The following is a 27,059-nucleotide window of genomic DNA, read 5'->3' on the forward strand; positions in this document are numbered from 1 at the left end:
CACACAGAAGAACATACTGAAGTTCTACTGGCACGGTGCTCAACATCATTAAATGTATGGGTATGTGCACACATCTTTTTCAGGCAGTTTCCGTCTGCAATGCCTCTAGAAAAGCACCTTAAAACTGCAGCAAAAATTAACATAAGGTTATGTGCACGCAACGTCTTAATTCTAATGGTGGAGATGCCTGGGTTTTCCTAGGTGAAACCACTTCAGGAAAAAGTCGGCTGTCTTCGCTATCATTTTCTGCGGTGGCTCCACCATCAACTTCTTTTCCCTATGGCTTCAACTACAAAGAGCGAGCGGCTTCCAAAAGCAGCTGCTAGAAGAAAGAACATGTTACTTTTATTAACCGCTTCACCCTTTCCGCACTGTGAAGCGGTTAAAAGAAGTAACAAAAGACTGAACATGTGCACAGCAATGTTGGTTTTACATTTCGGTACATTATGTTCATTTTTTGGCACAATGTTGAGGAGTTTTTTCACTTGGGATCAACCTGAAAAAGACATCGTATGCATATACCCCTATAAAACAGCAATGTAAAAACGACATTACTGCGCACATGTTTAGTCTTTTATTACTTATTTTAACCACTTCAGGGTTCAGAAAACATTGTTCACGTGGTTTAGTTTGGAATTCGCCTTGTTTTTATAGCTGAAAGTAGAGGGAAAACGCTGCCACTTTTTCCGGAACCGTCTTTGCCAAGGAAAACTTCGGTGGCTCCACTGTTGGAATTAAGACGTTGTGTGCTCATACGCCATCTAAGTAATCCAGTAATCAGTAGATAAACATAGTGGCACCGAGTCATAAATTCTAGTCTTTTAACTTTTCTTTTAGGAAAGCAAATAAACAACTGCAGAGGAGCGGAGCTGTGCAGAGCAGACTACCATATCGTACGGTGCTTCTTCAGGCTTTAGTGAGGCTTGAAGAAGCACAGCACCATGCGAAACTATGTGTCACCTCAGCATGATGCTCCTCTTCCTCTGCAACTATTTATTCATTCAATGAGCCAGAAACATTTTTGAAGTTTAAAGCCTCGGATTGATGACTGTCACGATGTCCATCTACTGATTATTGAGAAGGATAACTTTAATTAATGATCACTCAGTTTCGTGGACTTAGAGGCTCTGAATGCAGCTGTGTCTTTAAGATTGGACAGTCTGTTCTCTTGGGAGACTGTCCTTTAACAGAGTTTGTTCTTATGGGAGTAAGCTACAAACTTCTTACTCGTCGTATGAAGGTCATGTAAATTCCCAAATTTTGCTGTTGCATCTTGTCAGCTTTTCACACAAAATTAATGTATAGATTCGCAGCTGAATATTATCGGTTATGACTCCCTACACTTTTGACCAACATAATCTTCGACTATAAAGGGGAAACAATTTTGGGATGGGAAGAGACCAATGTGTGTTATGTATTTCTTTTTGGCTGGATAGTCAACATGCAACCCAACCTTTAATCTGAAGAGCTCCAGATAATTGGGAATCCCCTTTTTATGGGGATTCCCAAATTCATACTACGTCAGGGGGTAATCGGGACCACTTATATGGTCAGTTGGTCCTGCCACAATTCATAGATTTCATTAACATCTAATGTGTATGGTCACCTTTACACGTTAACCATTTCATCCTGAAAAAGCTATGCCATAAATTTGGAGGGTTATCTTGATAACCAGATACAAAATTTTGGTAAAAATAATGGCTCCGCTCTTGTTTTTGGTTAATCTGGGATCATTCTACAAATTAATCACAATTAGTAATCTCTTACTATCTTTTGATCATAGGAACCTGTGAGGTTATATTATGCAATAACTATAGGAACGAAGTGGATGTAGTATTACCAAACCAGGGGAAAACCGGGAGGGCACGGAAACTCCATTGCGGTTATTATATCGAGGATGGATATCGGAGATCTTCCTTTCATGTAGTAAGAACACAATTTATTGGGTAGTAAACCAGAACATGATAACCTATAAGTTCAAAGTCAATGACCCAACTTCCCCGGTAATCTAAAACTGAAGACCGGTTCCCTTTCAGTTGACTTCAAGATATAGCACAAAGACAGGGGTGTGGAAAAGTGACATGCATGTGCAGATTTTGGGGTACACCTTAGGGAAGATAAGAAGGTGAAAGTTTATTTGGACATTTCGGGGTTGACAACCCTTACCTGCAACAAGAAAACCACATGGCCCTGGAATTTCTAGGCCAGGGATTATCATAAGGCCAAAAGTAAGAGACTGAGTGTTAGTTTAGATTCACACATCAAAGACATTTGACTAAAGTATTTCTATTTCATTGGAGGCTAAAAATCATTTGTGAGTGTTATACGTCTTTCAACATCAAATCTAATGGTGAATAAAGTACACAATAAGAAATAGATAAAAGTGAATAAGAAATTACCATGACATGTAAACTTCTTGGAAGGTGTAGTAAGGAGAAGCTTGTCAGCCATATCTCCGGGTCCGGCACACCGTGCAATACCAGGCTCCTTGTATTCTGACTTGACCCAATCTGACAGCCATTGCATGTTACAATCACAGTACAGAGGGTTTGCCCCTATAGCCCTGAAAGAGGATAATTAGGAAATATTGCTCTTATTATGGCTCAATTGCAGATGGAGTATGTGAAATGGGTTCAGTTTCATGGCTCGAGCTTTATGTTTTTATTGCGTCAAGTCTAATTTCTTAAGGTGCTTAGGAAATTGTCACGTTCTATTACAAGAAATAATCTTAAAGTGTCTGATAGAAAAGAAAATGCTATACCCTATGAATCAAAAGGGAATATTTCAATAAGAGACATATGTATAATTCTATATGCCAAAAATCTGAGAAAAAATCAAGATGTATGCACTAATGTATGGAGGCTCCTAAGTAAAAAGAACTTGTTTGGGCTCATGAACATGGTGGATCTCTGTACTTAATCCCTTATGGACCAGCAGGCCATTCATGTGTCCCATGTTGATGCTACTATGAAGAAGAAAAGGGACAACTTCTTCATAAAAAATAATGATAGAATGTGTGATGATTTTCCATGCTGCTCCATTTCCAAAGAGTTACATTATACATCCTTACCAAGCTATCATAGACTCATACAGCAAAGCGCTTTACCCCTTTTAGGGGTCAAACGACAGAAACGGTTTCCCAGCCTGAAGACATTACTTTCCTTCTAAAAAGCTGATATCAACAATGTTTCCATATTTTTAATGAAAAGAATTAACTTACAAGTGGGAAAGGGATGAAAGATCACCGAAGGCCCCTTGAGGAATGGTAGATATGTCATTGCCATGTAGAGACCTATCGGATACAAGTCCATGGTTGGTCAACTGCAATCGGCAGCTACATTTGACATTATAAACAGGTCTACAACTATAAGGATGGAAACGAGCTTATTCTAATAAATTAATGAATGTTATAACAGATCGACATGATTGCTATTCAATCCAACACTTACAGGAGCCGAAGGGAGTTCAGACCATCGAACGCCTTGGTAGGAATGCACCGAAGACGATTGTAACTGAGAATCCTGAAAGAAGAAGCAGCGGTTCATATCATTAGAGAAGAAACTTGAATTTCCTATCACTATGTGCGTTCTAAGCTATGGAAGTATAGTAAATGACCTACAGAGTGAGAAGCTGCGTCATGTTGCTGAAGCTCTGGTTGGAGAGAGTGCTGATTCTGTTATTGCTCAGGTCCCTGTAAAAGAAACAGCCATTTAATCACCTTATTGCATCCGCCATTTGGAAAATTAATGATCAAATCATCCTACATATAAATCACCGAAGGTAGTAATGATGTCGCTGTATGATAAATATCAACACGGGTGTAGCCAGAGGTCAGGGGCCATGAAAAGGACTCAATTTTTCTAATTCATAGGTCCACATTCTCTGCTTAGATTTGAAAGAAGTTTTCCATTTTATAGGTTATTATAGGTTATTATTAAATTGACGGGGGATACGCCTCCTGGTAACACCACCGATCAGCAGATTGAAGGAGCTGCGGCACTTCCACAAGTCCATACATTAGCTAGTGGCTGCAATTGGTACTGCAAGCAATCTGATCTTTTATGACAGTTATAGTACAATCATGACACAAAGTATGCAGCCTTGTTTGTTATGGTGCGCCACAGCTCCAATCAACCGAACAATGGGGGCGCTAAGAGTCAGCTATATTATATTGATGATCTATTCTAAGGACAGGTCTTCAACATCACAGTCCCGGAAAATCCCAATATTCAATGAGCTTCCCTAAACGGTGGCTGCAACCAGTGAATAGGACAGAAAGCCACTACCTGACAATCACACGATTGCCATGGCAGATATCAGTAGACGTCACTGGTCTTGTTCAACTTCCCATACAGAATTGATCAGAATAGCCCTTTAAATCATTTTATTCTACATGCATCCTGGCAGATATCAGTAGACATGACATCACTTGTCCCAAACACAGAGGTGAGCAGAGCCAGAATAACCCTTTAAATCTTCTTACCCTACATGCGTCCCTGCGGGAATCAGTAGACGTGATGTCACCGTTCTTGCTCAGCTTCCATCACAAAAGTGAGCAAAGCTGGAAGAGGAGGAGGAGGAGGGAGAAGAGGAGGAGGAAGAAGAGAAGGAGTAAGAGGAAGGAAATGAGGAAGAAAAAGAGGAGGAGGAAGAAAAGGAAGAGAAGGAGGGGAAGAAGAGGAGGAGGAAGAGAAGGAGGAAGAAGAGGAGGAGGAAGAAGAAGAGGAGGAGAAAGAGGAGGAGGAAGAAGAGGAGGAGGAATACTCTTATATTACTTGCAGTAATAAAGTTATATTACTGCACCAACATTCAGCCACTAAACCTCTATTGCAGGTGTCATGGCTTACATATTAGAGTACAAATCAGCAGCGGACTTTATGAACGAGCGTTTTAAAGTTCTTTTCTAATGGCCCTTTATTAATAACTGTCACGATTCCTGCATTCTGTGTGGGATTGCTATGCTGTCCTATTGAACTGGTTCTTGCTGTGTTTTGATGGACTGCTTGGATGTACAATCCTGTGAGTGCCAAGTTGGGCTCTCCGTGCTTTGATTGACAGCTCGGCTGTCCAATCTTTGACTAAGATTGGCAGGGCAGTCTCCAGGTGTTCAGTGTTCTGGAGATTGCCCAAGCTATTTAACTGAGCTGACTGCCCATGTTCCCTGCCAGACATAGTTTGTGCTTCCTCGTGAGTGTTTGCCTCAATCTGTTCTGTGCTCTGATCTTCTGCTGCCTGACCCTTTGGACCGTGTTCTGACTACCTCCTAGTCTAGCCCTTTGGCTTTGTTCTGCTCTCTCTTGATATTTTCCGGGACTGTGACCTGACTTACGCATCTGTCTTTTCCCTTGGTATCTCCGATCTCTCTTGGTACTGACCTCGGAACATCTGACTATCCGCCTCACGGTCGCTCCGTGAGTTAGTGACTAGCATCACAATAACCAATATCAGTACTCACATGAGCATTAAGTGCCTGTAACCGGACAGCTCCTTAGGGACAAGGGTAAACAGATTCCCATCCAGGTACCTAGAATCAGAGAACAGTAAGAAATCCATCACTGGGCTGGAGCATTAACAGACTTCACATCAAAATAAGTATTGAGAAGTTCCCAAAGGCTGAAAGATAAATGAAGGCGAGAACAGGACAAAATACAACATAATCCATTCATGTTGAGATTTCTTTTTTTTTTGCTTTTATAGCAGACACTATTAATCCAGACACCGAACAAGTATTAATTCACCTGTGCATATTAAGTAGGAAGACTAAAGCACAATGTACAGTAATTATTGTATTTTTTATCCAATATTTTTAATTTGTTAATAGAATTTTACAGACCCTCATTGGGTGCTGTGAAAAAAAGTTACAAAAAATACACATTTACAAATGTAATAACCCTCCTATGTCCCCAGATCCTTCCTCAGATAATAGAGGCAGTTCTGTTCTGTCAATTATCAGAGCTCTTGTCTTTCTTTAATTCGCACAGAGAGTTGTTACGTCATACTTTGGAGACAGACTGAGAAGTTATTCCTTATTTATTTATTTTACTCACTTTATATAGCGCCATTAATTTTACAGCGCTTTACAAACATCATCATCATCATCACTGTCCCCATTGGGGCTCACAATCTAGATTCCCTATCAGTATGTCTTTGGAGTGTGGGAGGAAATTGGAGACCCTGGAAGAAACCCACGCAAACACAGGGAGAACATGCAAACTCCTTGTAGATGTTGTGGGATTTGAACTCAGGATCCCAGAGCTGAAAGGCTGCAGTGCTAACCACTGAGTCACCATGCTGCCCCTTATCATCTCATCCTTTCTTCTTGGTCAACATATCTTGAGAGGAAGCATAAGATGACCGACTTTGGTGTTAAAACAAAACATGCTTTTCTGATACTCTGTTGGGAGATGTTTATACTGGACATGCCTATATACCCTCCCACCCCAGTGTTTGTAATATTTGTTGCTGCCTGTCCATGGTTTTATTAGCATATCATGATAATGTACTGAATTAGTATCATGAAAAATTCGGAGTAAAATTTGTGGAAAGGTACGGGACATGATTGGAGGGAGATTTCAACGTCTGCTTCATTAGTTTTAGTATAGTATGTACTGGGCCCTGATCCCTATAAAAAATCTACCAGTCAGACAGTCATTCATGTACTTACAGCTCTGTCACGTCCTTCGGTATTCCTTTGGGTAATGCCTTTAGACCTTTGTTGCTGCAGCGGACTACCGTGTCTAGACAGGTGCACTCAGCTGGGCAGCGGGCAAGTGGTGAACAAGTGTTGTCATCATTCCCTGGTGTATATAAAATGGTCAAGTGATATTTATTATGCAAAAATTGAAAGTAAGGCAAAAGTACTGTTAAAAGCTTATTCAGAAAGTGGGAAGACACATTTATTCCTCGGATGCTGTATTCCGAATATAGCTTAGTTCTTACCTTCATCACAAGTAAAGTCCTGAATGGCCACATCTTGGATTGGAATTTCTTTGAGGAAGTATGGTTTTTGGCATCGAGGGTTTCCAGTTACAATGCGTTTCTTCCTCAGCCAATTTCCCAGCCAGGCTAGGTGACAGTTACAATTGAAAGGATTGCCCAGGAGGTTCCTACAACGTCAAACAAGTGAAATACGCTAAAAGAAACATTCCATAGACTGTGAATGATTGTGGGATGTTTTAGTTTCCTTAAATTATTCAGTGGTGTAGAAACATGCAACATCGCCCAATACTAGTTTATATTCCATTCTTTGTAGGAGACAAGAGTGGTGATATCCTTGGACTTGTCAGCTCCTATTTATAACTGTTAGAACACCATCACACAGAGTTTTTGGAAGAGTTTTGCTCCCAAAAGCTCTAAAAAACACCTCACTTCAAAACCACATTAAAACTCTTCCTATTCATGTTTATAGGACATCCACTGTGCTGTTGATATGAGAAGTTTTTGGAGTTATTTTTTTATTGAAAAAAAAGTTGAAAGATGCTTGGGGTAAAAAAAAAAATAAATTCACTTATTTAAAACAGATCCAGATGGCACTGTCAAATCAAAAGGCTGGAAAGATTGCTTTAGGAAAAAACAGCGTTTCCTGAAACTGTGTGTGAACATAGTCTGAAAGGGGTTGTCCTGTGAAAACAAGTTGTCATGTTTCCACAGGATAAGTGATAAGTTGATGAGTAATGGAGCTCTGACCACTTCCCACACCAACTGGCAGAACAGGGGGAACCAGCAGTTCGCATGCTCGAGGGCTGCTCCAATCATTCCTTATGGGGTTGTTGAGCTCTGTGCTCAGCTTTGCCCTGCAGCCCTATAGAGAATGAATGGAGTGGCAGTCGGGCGTCTGAGCTGCCAATTCATTTTGTAATGGAGACAAAAGTTCCCCATTGGGAATAAACATGACTACCAATCTATTCGGGTCTCAATGATTACCTATCCTGATTTGTTTTCAATGGGCAACCCCTTTAAATATCTTATAAAATGGGGCAGATCTGCTAACCTGCATTGAGGATTTAAGGAATGTGTCACCTTCTTTAATTTTCAATAATTATAACAGGATGGTGACACATATTCTCCTTTTCTGATCACTTTTTTTCTGAAGGTTGATTTTTAAATTTTATTTTCTTTACATAAGTACGGGGTCGGCATTGTTAACAAAATTTAGAGATGTGCTTTACAGTAGCTGCTTGGATCTCAGAAAACAATAGTTTGGATCTTACTTTTTTGTTTCTATAAGAAAGTTTTCTAGGAATGCTCTGTGCAGAGATCATTATGCAGGTAGGGGAGGAGCTCTGTGCAGAGATCATTATGCAGGTAGGGGAGGAGCTCTGTGTAGAGATCCTTATGCAGGTAGGGGAGGAGCTCTGTGTAGAGATCCTTATGCAGAGAGGGGGGTGAGCTCTGTGCAGAGATCCTTATGCAGGTGGGGAGGAGCTCTGTGCAGAGATCATTATGCAGGGAGGAGAGGAGCTTTGTGCAGAGATCATTATGCAGGTAGGGAAGGAGCTCTGTGCAGAGATCATTATGCAGGTAGGGAAGGAGCTCTGTGCAGAGATCATTATGCAGGTAGGGAAGGAGCTCTGTGCAGAGATCATTATGCAGGTAGGGGAGGAGCTCTGTGCAGAGATCATTATGCAGGTAGGGGAGGAGCTCTGTGCAGAGATCCTTATGCAGGTGGGGGAGGAGCTCTGTGCAGAGATCATTATGCAGATAGGGGGATGAGCTCTGTGCAGAGATCCTTATGCAAGTAGGGGAGGAGCTCTGTGCAGAGATCATTATGCAGGTAGGGGAGGAGCTCTGTGCAGAGATCCTTATGCAGGTGGGGGAGGAGCTCTGTGCAGAGATCCTTATGCAGGTAGGGGAGGAGCTCTGTGCAGAGATCATTATGCAGGTAGGGGAGGAGCTCTGTGCAGAGATCATTATGCAGGGAGGGGAGGAGCTCTGTGCAGAGATCCTTATGCAGGTGTGGGAGGAGCTCCGTGCAGAGATCCTTATGCAGATGGGGAGGAGCTCTGTGCAGAGATCCTTATGCAGGTAGCGGAGGAGCTCTGTGCAGAGATCCTTATGCAGGTGGGGGAGAGTCTCTGTGCAGAGATCCTTATGCAGGTAGGGGAGGAGCTCTGCGCAAAGATCCTTATGCAGGTAGGGGAGGAGCTCTGTGTAGAGATCCTTATGCAGAGAGGGGGGTGAGCTCTGTGCAGAGATCCTTATGCAGATAGGGGGATGAGCTCTGTGTAGAGATCCTTATGCAAGTAGGGGAGGAGCTCTGTGTAGAGATCCTTATGCAGAGAGGGGGGTGAGCTCTGTGCAGAGATCCTTATGCAGGTGGGGGAGGAGCTCCGTGCAGAGATCCTTATGCAGGTAGGGGATGAGCTCTGTGCATAGATCCTTATGCAGGTAGGGGAGGAGCTCTGTGCAGAGATCCTTATGCAGGTAGGGGAGGAGCTCTGTGCAGAGATCCTTATGCAGGTAGGGGAGGAGCTCTGTGTAGAGATCCTTATGCAGAGAGGGGGGTGAGCTCTGTGCAGAGATCCTTATGCAGGTGGGGAGGAGCTCTGTGCAGAGATCATTATGCAGGGAGGAGAGGAGCTTTGTGCAGAGATCATTATGCAGGTAGGGAAGGAGCTCTGTGCAGAGATCATTATGCAGGTAGGGAAGGAGCTCTGTGCAGAGATCATTATGCAGGTAGGGAAGGAGCTCTGTGCAGAGATCATTATGCAGGTAGGGGAGGAGCTCTGTGCAGAGATCATTATGCAGGTAGGGAAGGAGCTCTGTGCAGAGATCATTATGCAGATAGGGGGATGAGCTCTGTGCAGAGATCCTTATGCAAGTAGGGGAGGAGCTCTGTGCAGAGATCATTATGCAGGTAGGGGAGGAGCTCTGTGCAGAGATCCTTATGCAGGTGGGGGAGGAGCTCTGTGCAGAGATCCTTATGCAGGTAGGGGAGGAGCTCTGTGCAGAGATCATTATGCAGGTAGGGGAGGAGCTCTGTGCAGAGATCCTTATGCAAGTAGGGGAGGAGCTCTGTGTAGAGATCCTTATGCAGAGAGGGGGGTGAGCTCTGTGCAGAGATCCTTATGCAGGTGGGGGAGGAGCTCCGTGCAGAGATCCTTATGCAGGTAGGGGATGAGCTCTGTGCATAGATCCTTATGCAGGTAGGGGAGGAGCTCTGTGCAGAGATCCTTATGCAGGTAGGGGAGGAGCTCTGTGCAGAGATCCTTATGCAGGTGGGGGAGGAGCTCTGTGTAGAGATCCTTATGTAGGTAGGGGAGGAGCTCTGTGCAAAGATCCTAATGTAGGTAGGGGAGGAGCTCTGTGCAAAGATCCTTATGCAGGTAGGGGAAGAGCTCTGTGCAGAGATCCTTATGCAAGTAGGGGAGGAGCTCTGTGTAGAGATCCTTATGTAGGTAGGGGAGGAGCTCTGTGCAAAGATCCTTATGCAGGTAGGGGGGGAGCTCTGTGCAGAGATCCTTATGCAGGTAGGGGAAGAGCTCTGTGCAGAGATCCTTATGCAAGTAGGGGAGGAGCTCTGTGTAGAGATCCTTATGCAGAGAGGGGGGTGAGCTCTGTGCAGAGATCCTTATGTAGGTAGGGGAGGAGCTCTGTGCAGAGATCCTTATGCAGGTAGGGGAGGAGATCTGTGCAGATATCCTTATGCAGGTAGGGGAGGAGCTCTGTGCAGAGATCCTTATGCAGATAGGGGGAAGAGCTCTGTGTAGACATCCTTATGCAGGGAGGGGGAGGAGGTAAGCCACTGTGAATAGTCACCTTTTGTGAATACTGGATCCTGAGATATCTACTGCATGTAGAGGCGTTACCTGCCATTGCCTGCGTGTGGTGATAATGTGATGACTAATAAAAAGTATTCCTTGCACAATAGAAATATGGTCCTAATATTAGGCTTAGTGGCCTATGTGAAAATTGTAAGAATCCTGCCAGATCTCCGCTAGAACTCATAAATGGAGAACGGTCTCCATGGCTTAAATGATACACCAGGTACTGTGTGTCAAAAATTCCCAAAATATGTACAACAAACATTTATTTTTATTTTTTACCACTGGGCCCTGACATCTATCCTAGTGATTCACACATGCAGACGACAATATCAGATTACCACCATGAATCGCTTTCAGCTCATTTAGCAGGTTATTTGAGTTTGCGGCCAATCCGCCTGGCTGTCACAGCGCACCTCTCACACAATGCAGTAATATGATATAGGGATGAAGGCGGATTACTTTTTTGTTATTGGATTTTAACTGACATCCGCAATTTCATTAATTTGTCATCTTGTGATTTCCATCTCTGGGCGGCTTCACGGTGCCGCTTTCCAATTCATTCTGACAGCTGAGTTGATTACATGCCAGTTACAAAAATGAATTCACTTGCAATCCTTGATACCCCTGGCATCTCACCACTTCATTTTTTCGTCTAAAGGATGACGCCGGCCTTCATAAACATGTCATCTTTAATTTTCACAAATTAGCTGCTAGGTGTAGAGTGTCACATCTCATATACATGAGGAAGTAAGTGTTTCGGTGGCCGCCATGTCACATGGAAATAACTCTGAATTTACAGCAATGGCAATATCCTCTCCCTCTCTTCAGATGTCTGCAAATACCTGCCAATCATCCCTGAATATTACAGTTTGGCACCAACTAAACGACAATCTTTAGCAACCTATTAGAATCGAAAATTACAATTTTGGGCCAATTTAAAAAAAAAAGATTTTATTTTATTGCATATAAATTTATAGGACCTCACACAGGGTCAAGACTTGGATCTCTGAAGAATGGAACAAACCAGCGCTAAAAGTACCAAGTGGACCAGTATTGTATATGAAACCTGTCATACATCATGTCGGGTTCTCTAAGAAAGGTGCAAGTGGGAATGAAAAAAGAATCACTGAGACATTCATTGCAACCTCCGGAGAGACGGGGCCTGGCTGGGTTGGTTGATTCTATCATTTTAAAGGCAGGTGTAGACAAGCGATTTATCTCCATCCGAGAAAATCGCTAATCAGACTCTGATCAGAGTGGAATCTGGAGGTGGAAAGAAAGAAAAAAGGTTTTTTTTCACCTTCTCCATGCAGTCAGTTCATGAAAATCGGACCATACTCGGATGTCATTCGACGGCGGTTCGATTTTTATTTCATGGCTCCATAGACTTGAATTCAATTCTCGGAGGCAAATCGGCATGTTGCGATTTTTTTCCCTCTGACCATTTGGTCCAAAGAAAAAATCGGACATGTGCACAGCACCATAAAATAACATGGGTACAAGTACTATCTGTCAAAACCACGGATAGCACTCCCCCGTTTTATACGGTTGTGTGAACGAGTCCTAATGGGTAATGAGAACCTAGGCTCATGGAAAGGATGTGGGCGCAAATAGTTGGTGGAATGAACAAGCACCAGTATATGGTGTATATATTTTAATTTCTGACTTTTAGGCCAATTATCATTTATAAGAATGATTGTTCCAGGTCATTGCCCAGCCAAAATAAGTTTAGTGACTGAACGATCCATGCTAATTCTCTAGATTATCATTGATCAAGTGATTGTGTACATTTTTGGGTGCATTTTGAGCCCGAATTCTGGTGCACTTTGCCGCCCAAATCACAAGAAACTGTGGATACATGTGCACTAAATCTCTCCCTGTGTGATGGCGGCTAGCGATGAGTGAGTATGTTCTGTTAATCCCTTTCGGCGAGCTTGTTCTGGTGCTCGCCGAGTATCTTCAGCGTGCTCGGGCGTTATGTTTTAGTAACTCAGGCCGCATGATTTGCGACTGTTTGACAGCTTTAATACATGTGAGGAATGCCTAAGAAATAGGCATCCCTCACATGTATTAAAGCTATCAAACAGTCGCAAATCATGCGCATGGCATGACTCAAACATAACACCCGAGCATGTTGAAGATACTCGTAAAACACCCGAGCATGCTCATAAATCTCGAGTAATCAGCATGCTCGCTCATCGCTAATGGTGGCCATACGGGAATCCCTCTGCAGAGCAGATTCTACTTCACTTCACTGAAGAGGGAACAGGTGTTTGCGGCAGAACAAGTCTTACCAAACCCAAGCAATTTTCAGATATGTGCAGAAAACGTACAACTGAGATTACTTGGCATAAGGTCAACACAACACTAGCGGCAGGCTATGCTTCAAGACTTTACTTACAATGTAGACAGAGAATGCAGTGTGTCGAATGCTCCGGGGGCCACTGTCACAATCTGATTGTCGTAGAGAGACAGTAAGCGCACAGAACTCAGACCGGTAAAGCTGTCATTATTCACACAGGTGATGTGATTACTTCTCAGCATCCTGCAAGAAGCCGGAGAAAAAGAAAAGTTAGAGCTTGTTGTACTAGAAATATAGAGTTGTATGCAACATTTTTCTTTATCTAGTATTATTTAGCATACTTTTGCCTTCTTATGTGACTAAGAGACTCTTTGGCCTCCTCAGGGACTGGTTGAGGCTACCACCTCTCTACCTTCTGAATCTACCTCCCAAAAGCTTCAACCAAGCAATTCAACCAATTCTGTACATTAGACCTATAATGCTTTCATTAATACTATTACTTACAGGCTTGGACTGGCTCATCGGAGAACAGGAGAATCCTCCGGTGGGCCACACCCCTCTTTTATGTGCAGTACTTGGCACAATATACAGTACTTAAATCACTATGTACAGACAAAGGCAGCATCTCATTCTTGTAACAATGTACCCAGTTCATTGTTATAGAATTTTGTGATTGAGGATAATGTCACATTTACATGTAGCTGAAAAGGGGGGCCCTGGAGTTGGTTAATGGTGGGCCCGTTGCACCCCAGCCTGACACTGATTACTTATAATTAGAGGTGGGCTGAATCAATTTGCAGGACCTGGTCCATCGGCCCGGTCAGTAGACCGTCTCTTCCCTGACCACACTGATTAGCCGGCGTGGTGCAACATCATCGTTGTGGCATGATACCCATGTGACATTGCGCCAGACCGGCAAACCAAAAGAACCACGAATGGCAGGAGGTAAGTGGCGCTTCACAGATTACCGATCTCTGGCCACAGGATCAGGTCCTGAAAATCGATTCCCACCATTTCTACTCATAATAAAAAAATGTAATTAGGTGTCAAAATAGAAGAAAGGAAAGCTGATACACGTACAATGACTTGAGCCCGTCCAGGCCTTTGAACATTTTACGGTGCACATTTTCTACTCTGTTGCTGGTCAGGATAAGTTCATTCACTCCGTTTGCCCCATCAAAGGCTCCTTCTTCGATATCTGTGATCTTGTTGTTGCTTAGGTTTCTAAAAATAGGAATATATTTAATGATATCAAAACCATGCCGAAAAGTACACTGGGTGTGATGCCAATGTAAAACATAAAAGCTGTAAGACTTCAACACACTGCAAAGTAAACTGTTCTCCCGGGCGAGCAGATCATGACAATATAAAAATACATCATCTAGATCCTCCCTGTCAAACTGGATAAAGATCTGTGAGATCGGGAACACTGAGTATTTGCCTTGTTGCTTTCTATGTAGAGTTATGTGCAATAACAGGATTTAATTAGTTTCACATTGGCATTATACAATACACCCTGCTATTTATCCCAGAGTTTTTCGCATTTCATCACTTTTCTTCTATATTCATCAAGTATATCCTGATCATATTTACCTGTAGATATAGGGTTAATTCGCAGGTAAATAGCGCTACAATGCTGCCCGGCCATCTTACTGAAAGTGCAGCTATTGGGAGAAAATGAACTTATTTCTCCAGGGAGCCGCCTGCATCCAGTCATGGGGACATGGCCACAGTCTCCACTCACTATACTGTAAGTGTTATGCACACGCCCGGGCTAAGCGGCGTGTGCGTGTGATTGGTAGTGATTCCACTGGACCGTGCCGGAGAGTGAATGCCTGGAGGGGCGTAACTAGGTATTCACCCGATCCGACCAGGGTCGCACGACGGCATACGACGCCAGTGCACCAAGGAGGAACCGAGCAGAGGGACCAGGTGCTACTCCAGGACAGACCCCGGACACGGCTGTTGACCCACACAGGGGAATACAGGAACAGACTGGTGGGCTGGCACACAGACTGGTGGGTATAGGCAGGCACGACTGGTATGCAGGCAGGCGGGTAAGCAGGCAGGGGGGGTACAGGCAAGCACAGCTAGAGTGCAGACAGGGAGGCACTAGCAGGTAGGAACACAGGCGGGATAGGGCCCAGTACACACTGGGACTCAGGAACATTACAGGCAGAGGGGTACAGGCAGGGCAGGACAGGACTGCCGGAGCAGCGGGCAGAAGCAGGGCAGGACAGGACTGCCGGAGCAGCGGGCAGAAGCAGGGCAGGACAGGACTGCCGGAGCAGCGGGCAGAAGCAGGGCAGGACAGGACTGCCGGAGCAGCGGGCAGAAGCAGGGCAGGACAGGACTCTGTTCACACGGAACAGACAGGAAGGGAAAGACAGAGCCAGACACCCACAGGGTACTTGCAGTGAAGTAGCGAGTGGACCACAAACTCACAAACGGGAGTACAGAGACAACAGGCAGGAGTTAGGTACGAGTTCAGACTCTGCAGAAAAAGGAAGGGAACGGACATAGAGGCAAAACAGGTAAAGGATAGGAGAGAGTTCAGACTGGAACTGAGTGTACGGAGGAGACCGACACTGCAGCGGGATACAGGAGCGGGTCTGGGAATACTGCCCCCAGAGAGGCGGGACGAACAGGCAAGGAGCGTGTTCAGACAGGACAGACAAGATACAGGAGCGGGTCTAGGTAATCGGCCCCTAGAAGGCGGGAGGAACAGGCTAGGAGCGTGTTCAGACAGGACAGACAAGATACACAGAAAGGACTCAGTTCAGACACGGGAACTAATACCGCAAAGCAGGAGACATACAGGACTCAGTTCAGACACGGGAGCTGATACCGCAAAGCAGGAGACATACAGGACACAGTTCAGACACGGGAGCTGATACCGCAAAGCAGGAGACATACAGGACTAAGTTCAGACAGGCCTGGAAATACAGCCTCCAGGAAAGGCAGACAAGGAAACAAAGACGGGACCTGGCACCTTCAGAGTGCAAGCACACACTGAAGGAAACACTATGCTCAGGCAGGGATAGAAGGGAGCTGCTGAGCTATATACCAAGTGTCAGACAGCAATAGGCTGAGACGCACAAGGGGTGTGACCCACAGCAGGTACAAAAAGCAGGAAGTGATCGGGCGCCGCCCTTAAGCAGCAGAGACAGACACAAACAGACAGCATGGAGGGAAGCCAGAGAGACATTCTGGACAGGAGATCAAGTGCGCGCTCTTGCACAGTGGGAGATGGACCACCATGCAAGGACGCCGCCAGGTATGTTACAGTAAGCAGCTGTAAACCCGCGCTAGCACTTTAATTGCCAGATCACTCTGCACAGATGTGGTTCAGAGTGAACTGTCAATCAAAGTGCTGGGGCGGGTTTACAGCTGCAGCTCACAGTATTGTGGTGACAGCAGCTGCGCCCTGCATGCCCCCATGACTGATGACTCCTGGGATGATATAAGTTAAGCTTTTCCCTATAGCTACATATTCAGTAAGGTGGCCGGACATCATTATAACATTATTTCCATGCAGATTAAAAGTTGATAGCATTTCGCGAGGTGACAGATTCTCTTTACTGCTTTAAAACAATTGTCTTTTCTTTAACATGGCCTTTTATAAGGCTAAAAATCTCCTACTGTTTTGCGCTTACAAGAGGAGGTGTATCCAGCGCCAAATCCGGAAGGAAATTTTATTAAAAACAACAGTTTATTGAAAAAATGATTAAAGGAAGTTCATCTTAAAATTAGTGCTTCTCAGAGGCAGGCACATCTGACGCGTTTTGAACTATGCGCTCTTAATCATAGTGTGACATAGTATCAATCCTTCTAGGTAAACTTGCACACAGTCTTTGAAGGAACTCAGAAGGAAGGTTGTTCCAAACATCTTGGACAACTAACCACAGATCTTCAACTTGTTCTTTCTTAAACAGAAACTGTCATGTGAAAAAACACTATTATCCTGCAGATATGGGGTTAATTTGCAGATTAATAGTGTTCTGAACCTGCCCGGCCCCAACAAATAGACCCCCACTGCTGGGTTGAAAGGAACTTCATTCCTCCCGCTAGTTGGGTTTCAGTCACAGGGGCTGTGCCGCTGCGGTTTCAGTCACTGCTGTGTATAGAGAGTGGCGGCTGTAACTGTGCTCCCTGCAGTGACTGACAGCCGACTCTAATGCTGAGTCTGCTGTCAGTCACTGCTGTGGGTGTGGTTACAGCCACCGCTCTCTATACACAAAGTGGTGACAAACCGCACTCGTGCCGCCCCATGACTGGAACCCGAATGCTGCCGAGAGGAATAAAGTTAATTTACTCCAGGCAAAGAGGGTCTAAGTGCTGGCGCCAGGCAGGTTCAGAATGCCTGGATATTAACCCCATAACTGCAGGTTAATAGAGTTTTTTACATGACAGGTTCCCTTTAAAGATAGTTTTTAATAACATTGGTTGTATGTTTGGGGTCGTTGTCCTTCTGCAGAATTAAGTTGGAAACAATCAGACGCCTCCCTGATGGTATTGCATCAGTATCTGCCTGTATATCTCAGCATTGAGGACACCATTAATCCTGACCAAATCCCCTACTCCATTTGCTGAAATGTAACAGCAAACTTGTAAGGACCCCCACCATGCTTCACTGTTGCCTGCAGACACTCATTACTGTACCGTTCTCCAGACTTAGGTAAACAAACTGCCTTCTGTTACAGTCAGATATTTCATATTTTGACTCATTGGCCCAGAGCACCTGCTGTCATTTTTCTGACCCCAGTTCCTATGCTTTCCTGTATAGTTGAGTCACTTTGTCTTGTTTCAATTTCAAAAGTATGGCACACAGCTGGGGCACATTTATACCATTATCTCAGCACAGGAACAATTTTTTTAACACATCCAGTTGTGGAACTTATTTTGATTCCAAGATCTATTAGTAAAATTAACTTTGTTCTTGGGAAAACCCATTTAAGTTTTCTTTGCCGACCACTGTGTTTAAGGGCTTCAACATTATCCATTTCTTAGTGCTTCTTCAAAAGAGCTTGAATAGCACATCTTGAAACCCCAGTTTGCTTTACCTGGAAGAGACCTTGCTGATGCAGTATAACTACCTTGTGTCTTGTTGCTATACTCGGTCTTGGCATGGTGCATGACCAGTGACATGAAATCGTCTTCCACAACCTCACCTTTGCAGCAGAGTTTGGCTCTTCCAAATCCAGTTTTAAACCTCCTACCCCACTGTTCCTGTTTCAGACTGTATTTTAACCAACATACTGTATGAAAATGACAATGATCATCATTTTCATATGTAGGTTAAAAATACAGTTACTCAATCACTTGACTATAATCCTGCAAACATCCCTGCCTTTGTACAAGTGTACCAAGAGGAATTGATGCTGTTTTGAAGTCAAAGGGCAGTCACACTAAATATTGATTTGAGTTGGATTTTTCTTTTGTTCAATGATAAAAAGAAACTATTAACACTTCTATTTTTGGAAGCCTCTTACTTTGCAGCATTTTTTCCACACCTGCCTAAAATTTTTGCACAGGACTATAGATGAATGCTGTTAGGCGTTGGTCTGGGGCTGGATTTGAAATGGGTCCAGGACCTTCTGTGGTCTCCTATTCCAGGCCAGCTGGGGCTGATACTGCTCAGCATTGTTGTCAGCCTCAATGCCTAGCTTTTCCACGAGCACTGCAGATTGTCTCCCAGACATTTGTGCCTAGCAGTGTTAAGCATAGGCTGCAGAGGGAGACAGGGTTCGTGGAGTCTAAGTCCAGGATTCGCCGCACTGAGCATGTCCGTGACCTGGCGGATCATGATCGGTGGTTTAGCACCCACCTGACCCGGTGACCTGGCACCGCCTGATTGGTCACGGGTGTCGTCACCAATGGTGCGACAGTGGGGCAGGGCTTAATCTTTAAAAGGCCCGCCCACAAACATGGCGGTGCGCTCAGATCATTTGAGCTAGCTGTTTGTGGTGTGCACGCTAACTTCGGGCTCAAAGAGCCATAGTTTCCACTGGGCAGGTTTAGCTCCATAGAGGCAGGTTAGCTTCTTAGAGGCAGGTAGCTTCGCTTCGCTGACTGGCTCTAACCAGGGGGTTCGTCCTTACACCCCGAGCCGCCTGTGAGTTAAATAGAGCGGGTTGGCTCAGTCCGGTAGCTCGCCGGCTAAGTGCTCGAATACCCGGCGGGAATAACCCGCACGCTAGCGCCGTCTCCTATAGCGTAGCGTCTGTACCGAAGACAGGGCTACTGCTCATAGTCCGGTCACACGTCTCCCTGCGGTTCTTGGAGAGTAGTGTGAACCGCTTTAGCGCCAATCCCCATAGCGTAGCGCCTGTATCAAAGACAGGGCTACTGCTGTTCCCACGGACGCACGTCTCCCTGCGGTTCTTGGAGATTGTGCGTACCGTCTTACCCTTCCGTGTGCGTTAACACGAAGGGATAAGATTATTGTTAGGTGCGTCGCCGGTCGCTCTCTCCTCCGTGCAGTAAACGGAGATAGAGCGTACCGCTATACCCTGTCCGTTGTGAAGTTAACACGGAAGGGTTTATCATTTAGTTGTCGTTTGCCTTTCCACCCGGGAAGTGTTCGGCAGCAGTCCTCTAGGCTGCATCGCGGACCCCGGGGTCGGTTGCGTTCCATTAAATAAAGTTGTCTGCAACCGCTCCCCCTAACAAATGCTCTCTCTTCTGTTACTGAAGCTACAACCTACACCAGTTAATATTTTATTTTCTGGCACTCAGATATCCAAAATGATGGGGCAATATTATTAAGAGATGTGTGTCTCTTTCATATCTCAGGTTCAAGACTGACAGATGACACGTGAAGCATGAGACGCCTGTCTTGATACATTCACCCATAAACGTAAACTACACAAAACAATCAGCGCCAGTCAGCTTTTTTGTAAATCTCAACGTAACATTGTACAGTACTGGGTAATTTGTATACTAGAAGGTCAATTATGTAAATGTAACAGCCGTAGTCAGTTATATATACTGTATATCAGAGGGAAGAGAAAATAAACTTCATCATCGATGTAACTCTGAGCTTTACTGGAATTGCCAAGTCAAACATTGAATATCACGGCATCTCTCCAAATTCTGCGCAATGTGATTTGAGATTAAAAAAAAACAACCTTCGATTTGGATATTTAGTTTGTTTTATGGGGATTCAGAAAACTGTAGAATAAACAATGTCCAGGAGATATTAGTGGCATAGGCTATTATACCTACTCTATCAATATTAGTGTCCAATGTGTAATTATAGGATATAGAGAGGAAGGAGCTCTTGCAGATCCATATGACATTATTTAATAGAGCAAGTATAGTGAAGGTGTAGCGCCTTTTCTTTATAGTATTGGATCGTTGAGACCATTTGCACTGTCAAAACCCAAGTATGATCCACTTTAATCTGAGTTGGAGAAGTATTACATTACTCTTCTCAGTGTGTATGGCCCCCTTATATTGTCCAAGAATCTTATGTGAATGGTGCCCATAGAACTTCGATAGCCATCAGCCATTTTTTTCCTCCTTATCCCCTATAAGCATGCACGCTCTGTGTGACAGAGCATGCATGTGTTTCCAATAAACCGAGGGGCGTAAGGTGCTTCTAAACACGTCGCTGTAAAAATTCAACAAGTTCAATCCTTCTTTCCCCAATGTCATCTGTCGCAGTAGATCTCCATACACATAAGATTGTTGGCCAGTACCGCCAAAATCTGTAGATTTGGCCAACCTTTGTTTAATATTATGGGAGCATTCAGTATTATAAGAGTAATGAGAGGGTCAAGGACACATAATAATAATTGCTGGAATGTACTATTTTGGTTGCCTTTGGATATGACTTTCTACAGTGGATGCAATTTTACCCAAAGAGCCCCTTTCCAGCAATTACCTTAAGCAAACTTGCGTTTTCTGGCTTTTAAAGGGAATCTGCCACCAGGTTTTTGCCACCTGATCTGAGAGCAAAGTAATGTAGGAATAGAGTCCCTGATTCCATTGATGTATCACTTACTGGGCTGCTTGCTGTAGTTTTGATAAAATCACTGTTTTATCAGCAGGAGATTGTCACTGGAGGACTAATAAACCTGCAGCCATGTATTCCTCCATAATCATGAGCTCTGTATAACCCCGCCCTTACCACTGATTGGCAGCTTTCAGCCTATGCACAGTGTACAAAGAAAGCTGCCAATGAGAGATGGGGGCGGGGTTATTCAGAGCTCAGCATTCAGAGAACTGCTCGATCTGAAGCAGATAAAACAGTGATATTATAAAAACTGCAGCAAGCAGCTCAGTAAGTGATATATCCCTGGAATCAGGATCTCCTCTCCTACATCATGCTGCTTTCAGATGGGGTAGCAAAAACCTGGTGGCAGATTCCCTTTAAGATCATACAAGAAAGTTTCAGTTGTAAAACTATGAATAAAAAATGTCAGAAACTGTTCCTGCTCGCAAGAAATAAAACATCCAGCTTTATTTGATTAGTTAAAATTCCATCATCCAAACAAAAAGATATAATTCAAAATCCAACGCGTTTCAAGCGCAACAGGCGTTCTTATTCGTGGCATGGATGGAATGTTAACTAATCAAATAAAGTTGGATGTTTTATTTCTTCAGAGCTGGAATAGTTTCTAAAATGTCCTATCTGTGAGGATATATGGCCAATGTAAGAACCATATAAGTGGTGAGATGGAGCAGTGCGCGAATTATACCGCTCCTCTGGTCAGCTAATGGGCACAAGGCTAACAAATGCCATATTCTGCTGATTCATTTATAGATATGCAAACCAAAAATGCTGCAAGGTATAAGCTCAGGAGTGAAGACTTACATTTTTCTCAGTTGAGGAAGTTTCTTGAATATTCCAGTGGCTTCTAAGACGGTAAATTCATTATTGTTAAGACGCCTGGAAAAAAAAAAGAATTAAAATGTATAAAGAGGTGAATCTATAGACATGTATAGCAGAGGCTTTTTTTATAGCACAACTTGTTGTGGTGTACAATGTAGTGGTTTTACATAATCTACTGCAATCGTGCACAAACATGGCACAATACCGTGCCATAAGGCTCAAGTGCAATAGAAGGGTTTTATTTGTAGGATCCCATTCTAGAAATAATATTGAGCATTTCTAAAGAATATAGAATAATGTAAAATTATATACACCGTGTGCACGATTATTAGGCAGTCAGTATTTTGCCATATCGTCATTTTTATACAGATTTTCCAACTCCTTGTTGTATAAACGTGAATGCTTATTGAATGAAGCAGGTCAGGGGATGTGTAATGAGGAGGGTGAGGCCTAAGGATACAACACCCTTTCATCAAGGTGTACAGAATTATTAGGCAGATTGTTTTCCTCAAGCAAAATGGTCTAAAAAAGAGATTTAGCTAACTGTGAAAAGACAAAAATTGTTAGAAGTCTTACAGAGGGATGCAGCACTTTTGAAATCGCTAAGATATTGGGGCGTGATCACAGAACCATCAAAGGTTTTGTTGCAAATAGTCAACAGGGTCACAAAAAACATGTTGAGAAAAAATGATGCACATTAGTTGCCAAAGATTTGAGAAGAATCATACGTGAAGTGACCATGAAGCCATTATCCTCCAATGCTGTCATATTCCAGAACTGCAACCTCCCTGGAGAGCTCAGAGGGACAAGGTGATCAGTGCTCAGAGACAAGAACAAGGTAAGGAAGGCTGAAACCCCGACCACCACTGAGCAAGACACAGAAATGGAAACGTCAAGACTAGGCCAAAAAATATCTAGCCAAGCAGTGGAGACTTCGATGCTCTGATGGAGTAAAAACTGGTAGTAGGCTTTGGAGTTAATTTTGAGTCCATCTTCAACCCGAAAAGGTCCAAAGAACCAGAAACACAGAGGAGAGCGCACTCTCAGAGCACGGTGTCAAGGTACCTGGCAGCAGAGACCAGCACCATCCCCGTAATGTCCTGCAGGGGCGGCGCTGGGCCCTGAATGCTGGGTATCCTGACACTGCGCTCTGACAATGTGCTCTCCTCTGTGTTGCCGGCTTGTTACTATTGACCTGCGCTGGCAACAAAGAGCTCGCTGTGATTGTGCAATTGCCCAATGACAGTGCGCAGGGACTAGCCCAGCCACTGAAACAAGCTTTACTGATGATGCTGTGTTACAGGGAAAGGGCAGAGACTTTGGCAGTGACCGCAACCTCTGCCCCTGATGATGCTTCATTTTAGTATCCCAGCATACACTGGGATTCTCAAACAAAGTGTCATCACACAGGAAGTAGGGGGAAAAAAGTACAATAGCAGTTAGATAGTGTAGTTAGGGAACAGTAGGGGATTTTTATTGCAAAGATATTAGAAATTTGTTTAGATTACAGCATCAAATAGATAGGGATTTAGATTAAAATTTCTTTGACCTCCAGACCATCCCTTTAATAATACCAGCCCATAGCAATACTTCTCCTCCACCTTGTTGGCATCTGAATCGAAGTGGAGGTCTGTGCCTGTTACTGATCCATCCATCTGGTCCATCAAGAGTCACTGTCATCTCATCAGTTCTCAAGGCTCTAAAAAATCTTCAGATATTTTTGGCCCAGTCTTGACATTTCCACTTCTGTGTCTTGTTCAGTGTTGGTCGGGATTCAGCCTCCTTACATTGGCCATGTCTCTGAGCACTGAACACCTTGGGCCTCAAGGGAGGTTGTAGTTCTGGAATATTACAGCACTGAAGGATAATGGCTTCCTGGTCACTTCACTTCTGATTCTTCTCCAATCTTTAGCAGCTAAAGCTTAAAACAAAGCCCTAGCAAAGCCATGGGCAGAGTGTGCCATGATTCGGCTTTGTAGGGCCAGCAGGGGTTAAGAGCCTTTGCACATAGCAGGGATTGAGGGTCAAAATTTTAAGGGGATGGTTTGGAGGTGAGGGTGGCTTGGGTCACTTGATAAGGTCATATAAAAGGTGTGGGTGGGGCTGTGTGGGGCACTTTGGTCACAGTGGTACAGCTCAAGGAGGACCGCCCGCCTTTTATTCTATATGTGGGTGTTAGCTAGACACAGTATTATGTGTAACAAAGTCAATTCGGATTGGTGGTGTGAAGGGGTTCTTGGAGTTGGTGGAAATTTGTGGTGGGGAGTTGTACAGCAAGTAGATGGCACCCTCCAGTTGTGTTTGGAATTTGGAGTGTGGCCTGGCGGAATTTTGGGACTCTTCAGGGTGGGGTCCCTGGGGAGTCGGTGGCATGGTGAAGGTTTCCGGTGATGGAGGTGCCCTCGAGCTGGTGGTCGTGGATGGGGATAATGCCTTTAGTTTTCAATTGGTTAATGCCAGGCCTCTGCAGCTCCAAGAACCTCCTTCTGCCAAAATGTTATTATTATTTGTACATTTGCTATAATAAAGGCCGAGTTGGCCAATGCAATCCAACAGTTGGTTTTGGTCTTTATTTCAAAGGGAGGTTAAAAATGGGGGGTGTGAAAGTCAGCTATGTGGTTAAAGGAAAGACCTCTACAATACTCGAGTCATGTGCGTTTCTTTTTCTCTACACCTTTCTGAGGCCTTGTTGACTATTTGCAATAAAATTTTTGATGGTTCTGAGATCACGCCCCAATATCTTAGCAATTATTTCATCCCTCTGTAAGACTTTTGACTTTTTAGAGTCAGTTAAACCTATTTTTTGGCCCATTTTGCCACCCCGCTCATTACACAAATACACATCACCTGATCTGCCTCATCCAATAAGCAGTCAATCTTATACAGCTTGGAGTTGGAAAATCTGCATAAAATCATGATATGGTCAAAATGCCTTGCCTAATAATTGTGCGCACAGTGTGGTGTAGAGTGGTGGCATACCAATATCACTTTACAGTAGGCGCTCAGGAGCTGTGCCTGTACAATGACGGATGTGTACTCTTGTGAGAAGGCGAGATACTTACAGCTCAGCGGTATACTGCGGAATGTGGTCAGGGATTTTGGTGAGCTTCTGGTTTGAGCAGTCTACTGTGGTGCCTTCACAGCGACACTTCTCTGGACATGCCAGATCAGCAAAGCAGTCCCCGCTTAGCTTGGACCTATAATCTTCCGTACCTATGAAACACGGCAACAAATTACGTGACATCCAAAAATGCAGAGGTCAGAATTGTATTGTCACTGCTGAGGAAATTCCATTTTAGGACAAGGAACAGAAAAATTTTATAAACTCAAGGGGGAGACCTGGTTTTCTAAAGGCTTGAATGCACATAAAGGTTCTGTACAAAAGGCTTCGGGGGTTGCTGGAAAAGAGAAACAAGACTTGGGCAGACATGACGGGGTGACATACGGACTCAGAGCTTTGCACAGCCGTACTTTCTGCTGGTTCATGGTTTTTTCGTGAAACTTCCAGTCACATTCTCTTAGATAATTAACCCTCACAGGTAACAGATAAACAGATTTAATGATTAGCCATGACATAATAGCATACCACTGACACGGATAACTTTATACAGTTTGAGCAGACTTTGTCGTAGAGTTTAAGGAGCTCAACCGGTCAATTGTATTTTTTCGTTCTCAACCTTGTTGCTGACAGCAGGGTTAACGTTACAGAACTGGTATCCCCACTGCCATCAGCGTGGCTGTATATATAGATATATTTCCTAGGTGTACAAGCCTCAGCAGCTTGCCATGCTGTAGAAAGCTGCGTGACGTTCCATGGTGCTTGACAGAACCATGTTTTACTCATACCTGACAACCACATGGTTAGATCAAGCACAACAGAACATCTCGCCTGGTTACCATAAGTGCATCCATAACATCAAAGATAAGACCAAAAAAAGGGGAGAGATAAAGGGAAAGGTCTGATAGTCAGAGAGCCTTCTTGGGTGTAATACTTGTATGCAGGAGGTATAGCACCAGTATTACCAGTGCAGACCAAGCAAGGACACAAGAAAACACAGAGTTGAAAGGAAAAAAAAACGCCTCTTTTTCTCTTTCTTCGTTTTCCACAACATGAAAACCAGACACACACACGAGGGTATCTCTGTTAAAACACCTGTTCCCCAAAATGAAGGAATTGGGTCTTCCTACAAGCCCAACTATAGCTATTACAAGCTTCACGAGGGCTTTTTATTTAACAAATACAAAAAAAATGATCGGTATTATTTGCTTGAATTTTTATTTTTTTTTAGCTGGAATAGGTGATTTAACAGAGATCTTAGCACATAAATCTACAGTTAGTTTGGTTTCGTTGGGATAAGGTGAAAAAAACGCCGGGCTGAAAAAGAAAGGATCAGAGAGACGGTTATGCTAAGGGGAAGAAATGTTACTTACAGCCCAAGTGGTGAATGCCTGAAAAGTAATGGTAGTCAGGAGGAAAGAGAGCAAGACATGAACACGAGAGAAGCAATATTCACTGGCTTTTGGTTAACAGTCAGAATAAAGGCACAGGGCACATGTAGGATGAGGTATGAGAGACGTTCATGGGATGGAAGATGTCTGGCAACACAATGGGGTCCACAGCTGGAGACATGCTGGCTATGGAGAATGTAGATGACCACATACGACTAAAGGACAATATCTGCCTGATCATCAAATACATTTATTAGTAAAATTCTATACATAAAGGTGGCTATAGAAAAAAGCTTAAAAAATTACTGCTATATAATGTGCACATAATTTAATTGGAATAAAAGAAAGGTTAGCCATTGCCAAGCTGAAAATATCAAGCTGAAAATATCAAGCCTGGCTGATACTCCCTATGAATACTCCTTTGGAGGGAACCAAGATCATGGTGCCAAAAATGCCCTTTCACTACAAAAGATTTCATAATAAGAAATGGGTATTTACATTTAGAGGATTGATGCATCTTCTGGCACCCACAAACTTGGCATTGTTTGCTCCTATGGCAGATGACTCTTTTCAAACATGTGATATATCTTTAGCTGCCTATATAAAGTATAACTGCGCATTCAGCTTTTGGAGCTTTGGTCCTTTACTTGCCCTCAAGTGCTTTGGATATCTGTAATGTCTTCGAAGCTCCAGCTGAACCCAG

The 27,059-nt window shown here is 43.8% G+C and overlaps 1 protein-coding gene across 3 annotated transcripts in view; it reads right to left on the minus strand.

Moving 5' to 3' along the window:
* SLIT2 (slit guidance ligand 2) overlaps window positions 1–27,059 on the minus strand; it is a 418,064-nt gene that overhangs the window by 40,585 nt on the left and 350,420 nt on the right. For all 3 annotated transcript variants that reach the window (XM_073646944.1, XM_073646948.1, XM_073646958.1), the window contains exons 15-25: window positions 24,970–25,120; window positions 21,890–21,964; window positions 14,149–14,292; window positions 13,168–13,311; window positions 6,940–7,106; window positions 6,665–6,797; window positions 5,456–5,524; window positions 3,620–3,691; window positions 3,450–3,521; window positions 3,221–3,292; window positions 2,400–2,563 (exon numbers count right to left, since the gene is read on the minus strand). In XM_073646944.1, coding sequence (XP_073503045.1) covers window positions 2,400–2,563; window positions 3,221–3,292; window positions 3,450–3,521; window positions 3,620–3,691; window positions 5,456–5,524; window positions 6,665–6,797; window positions 6,940–7,106; window positions 13,168–13,311; window positions 14,149–14,292; window positions 21,890–21,964; window positions 24,970–25,120 — 1,263 coding nt within the window. The remainder of the gene's footprint in view (window positions 1–2,399; window positions 2,564–3,220; window positions 3,293–3,449; window positions 3,522–3,619; window positions 3,692–5,455; window positions 5,525–6,664; window positions 6,798–6,939; window positions 7,107–13,167; window positions 13,312–14,148; window positions 14,293–21,889; window positions 21,965–24,969; window positions 25,121–27,059) is intronic.

The sequence above is a fragment of the Phyllobates terribilis genome, unplaced genomic scaffold, assembly GCF_046119375.1.
Source record: "Phyllobates terribilis strain yellow unplaced genomic scaffold, ASM4611937v1 Scaffold_1__5_contigs__length_1240528914, whole genome shotgun sequence".
Classification (NCBI taxonomy): Eukaryota; Metazoa; Chordata; class Amphibia; order Anura; family Dendrobatidae; genus Phyllobates; species Phyllobates terribilis.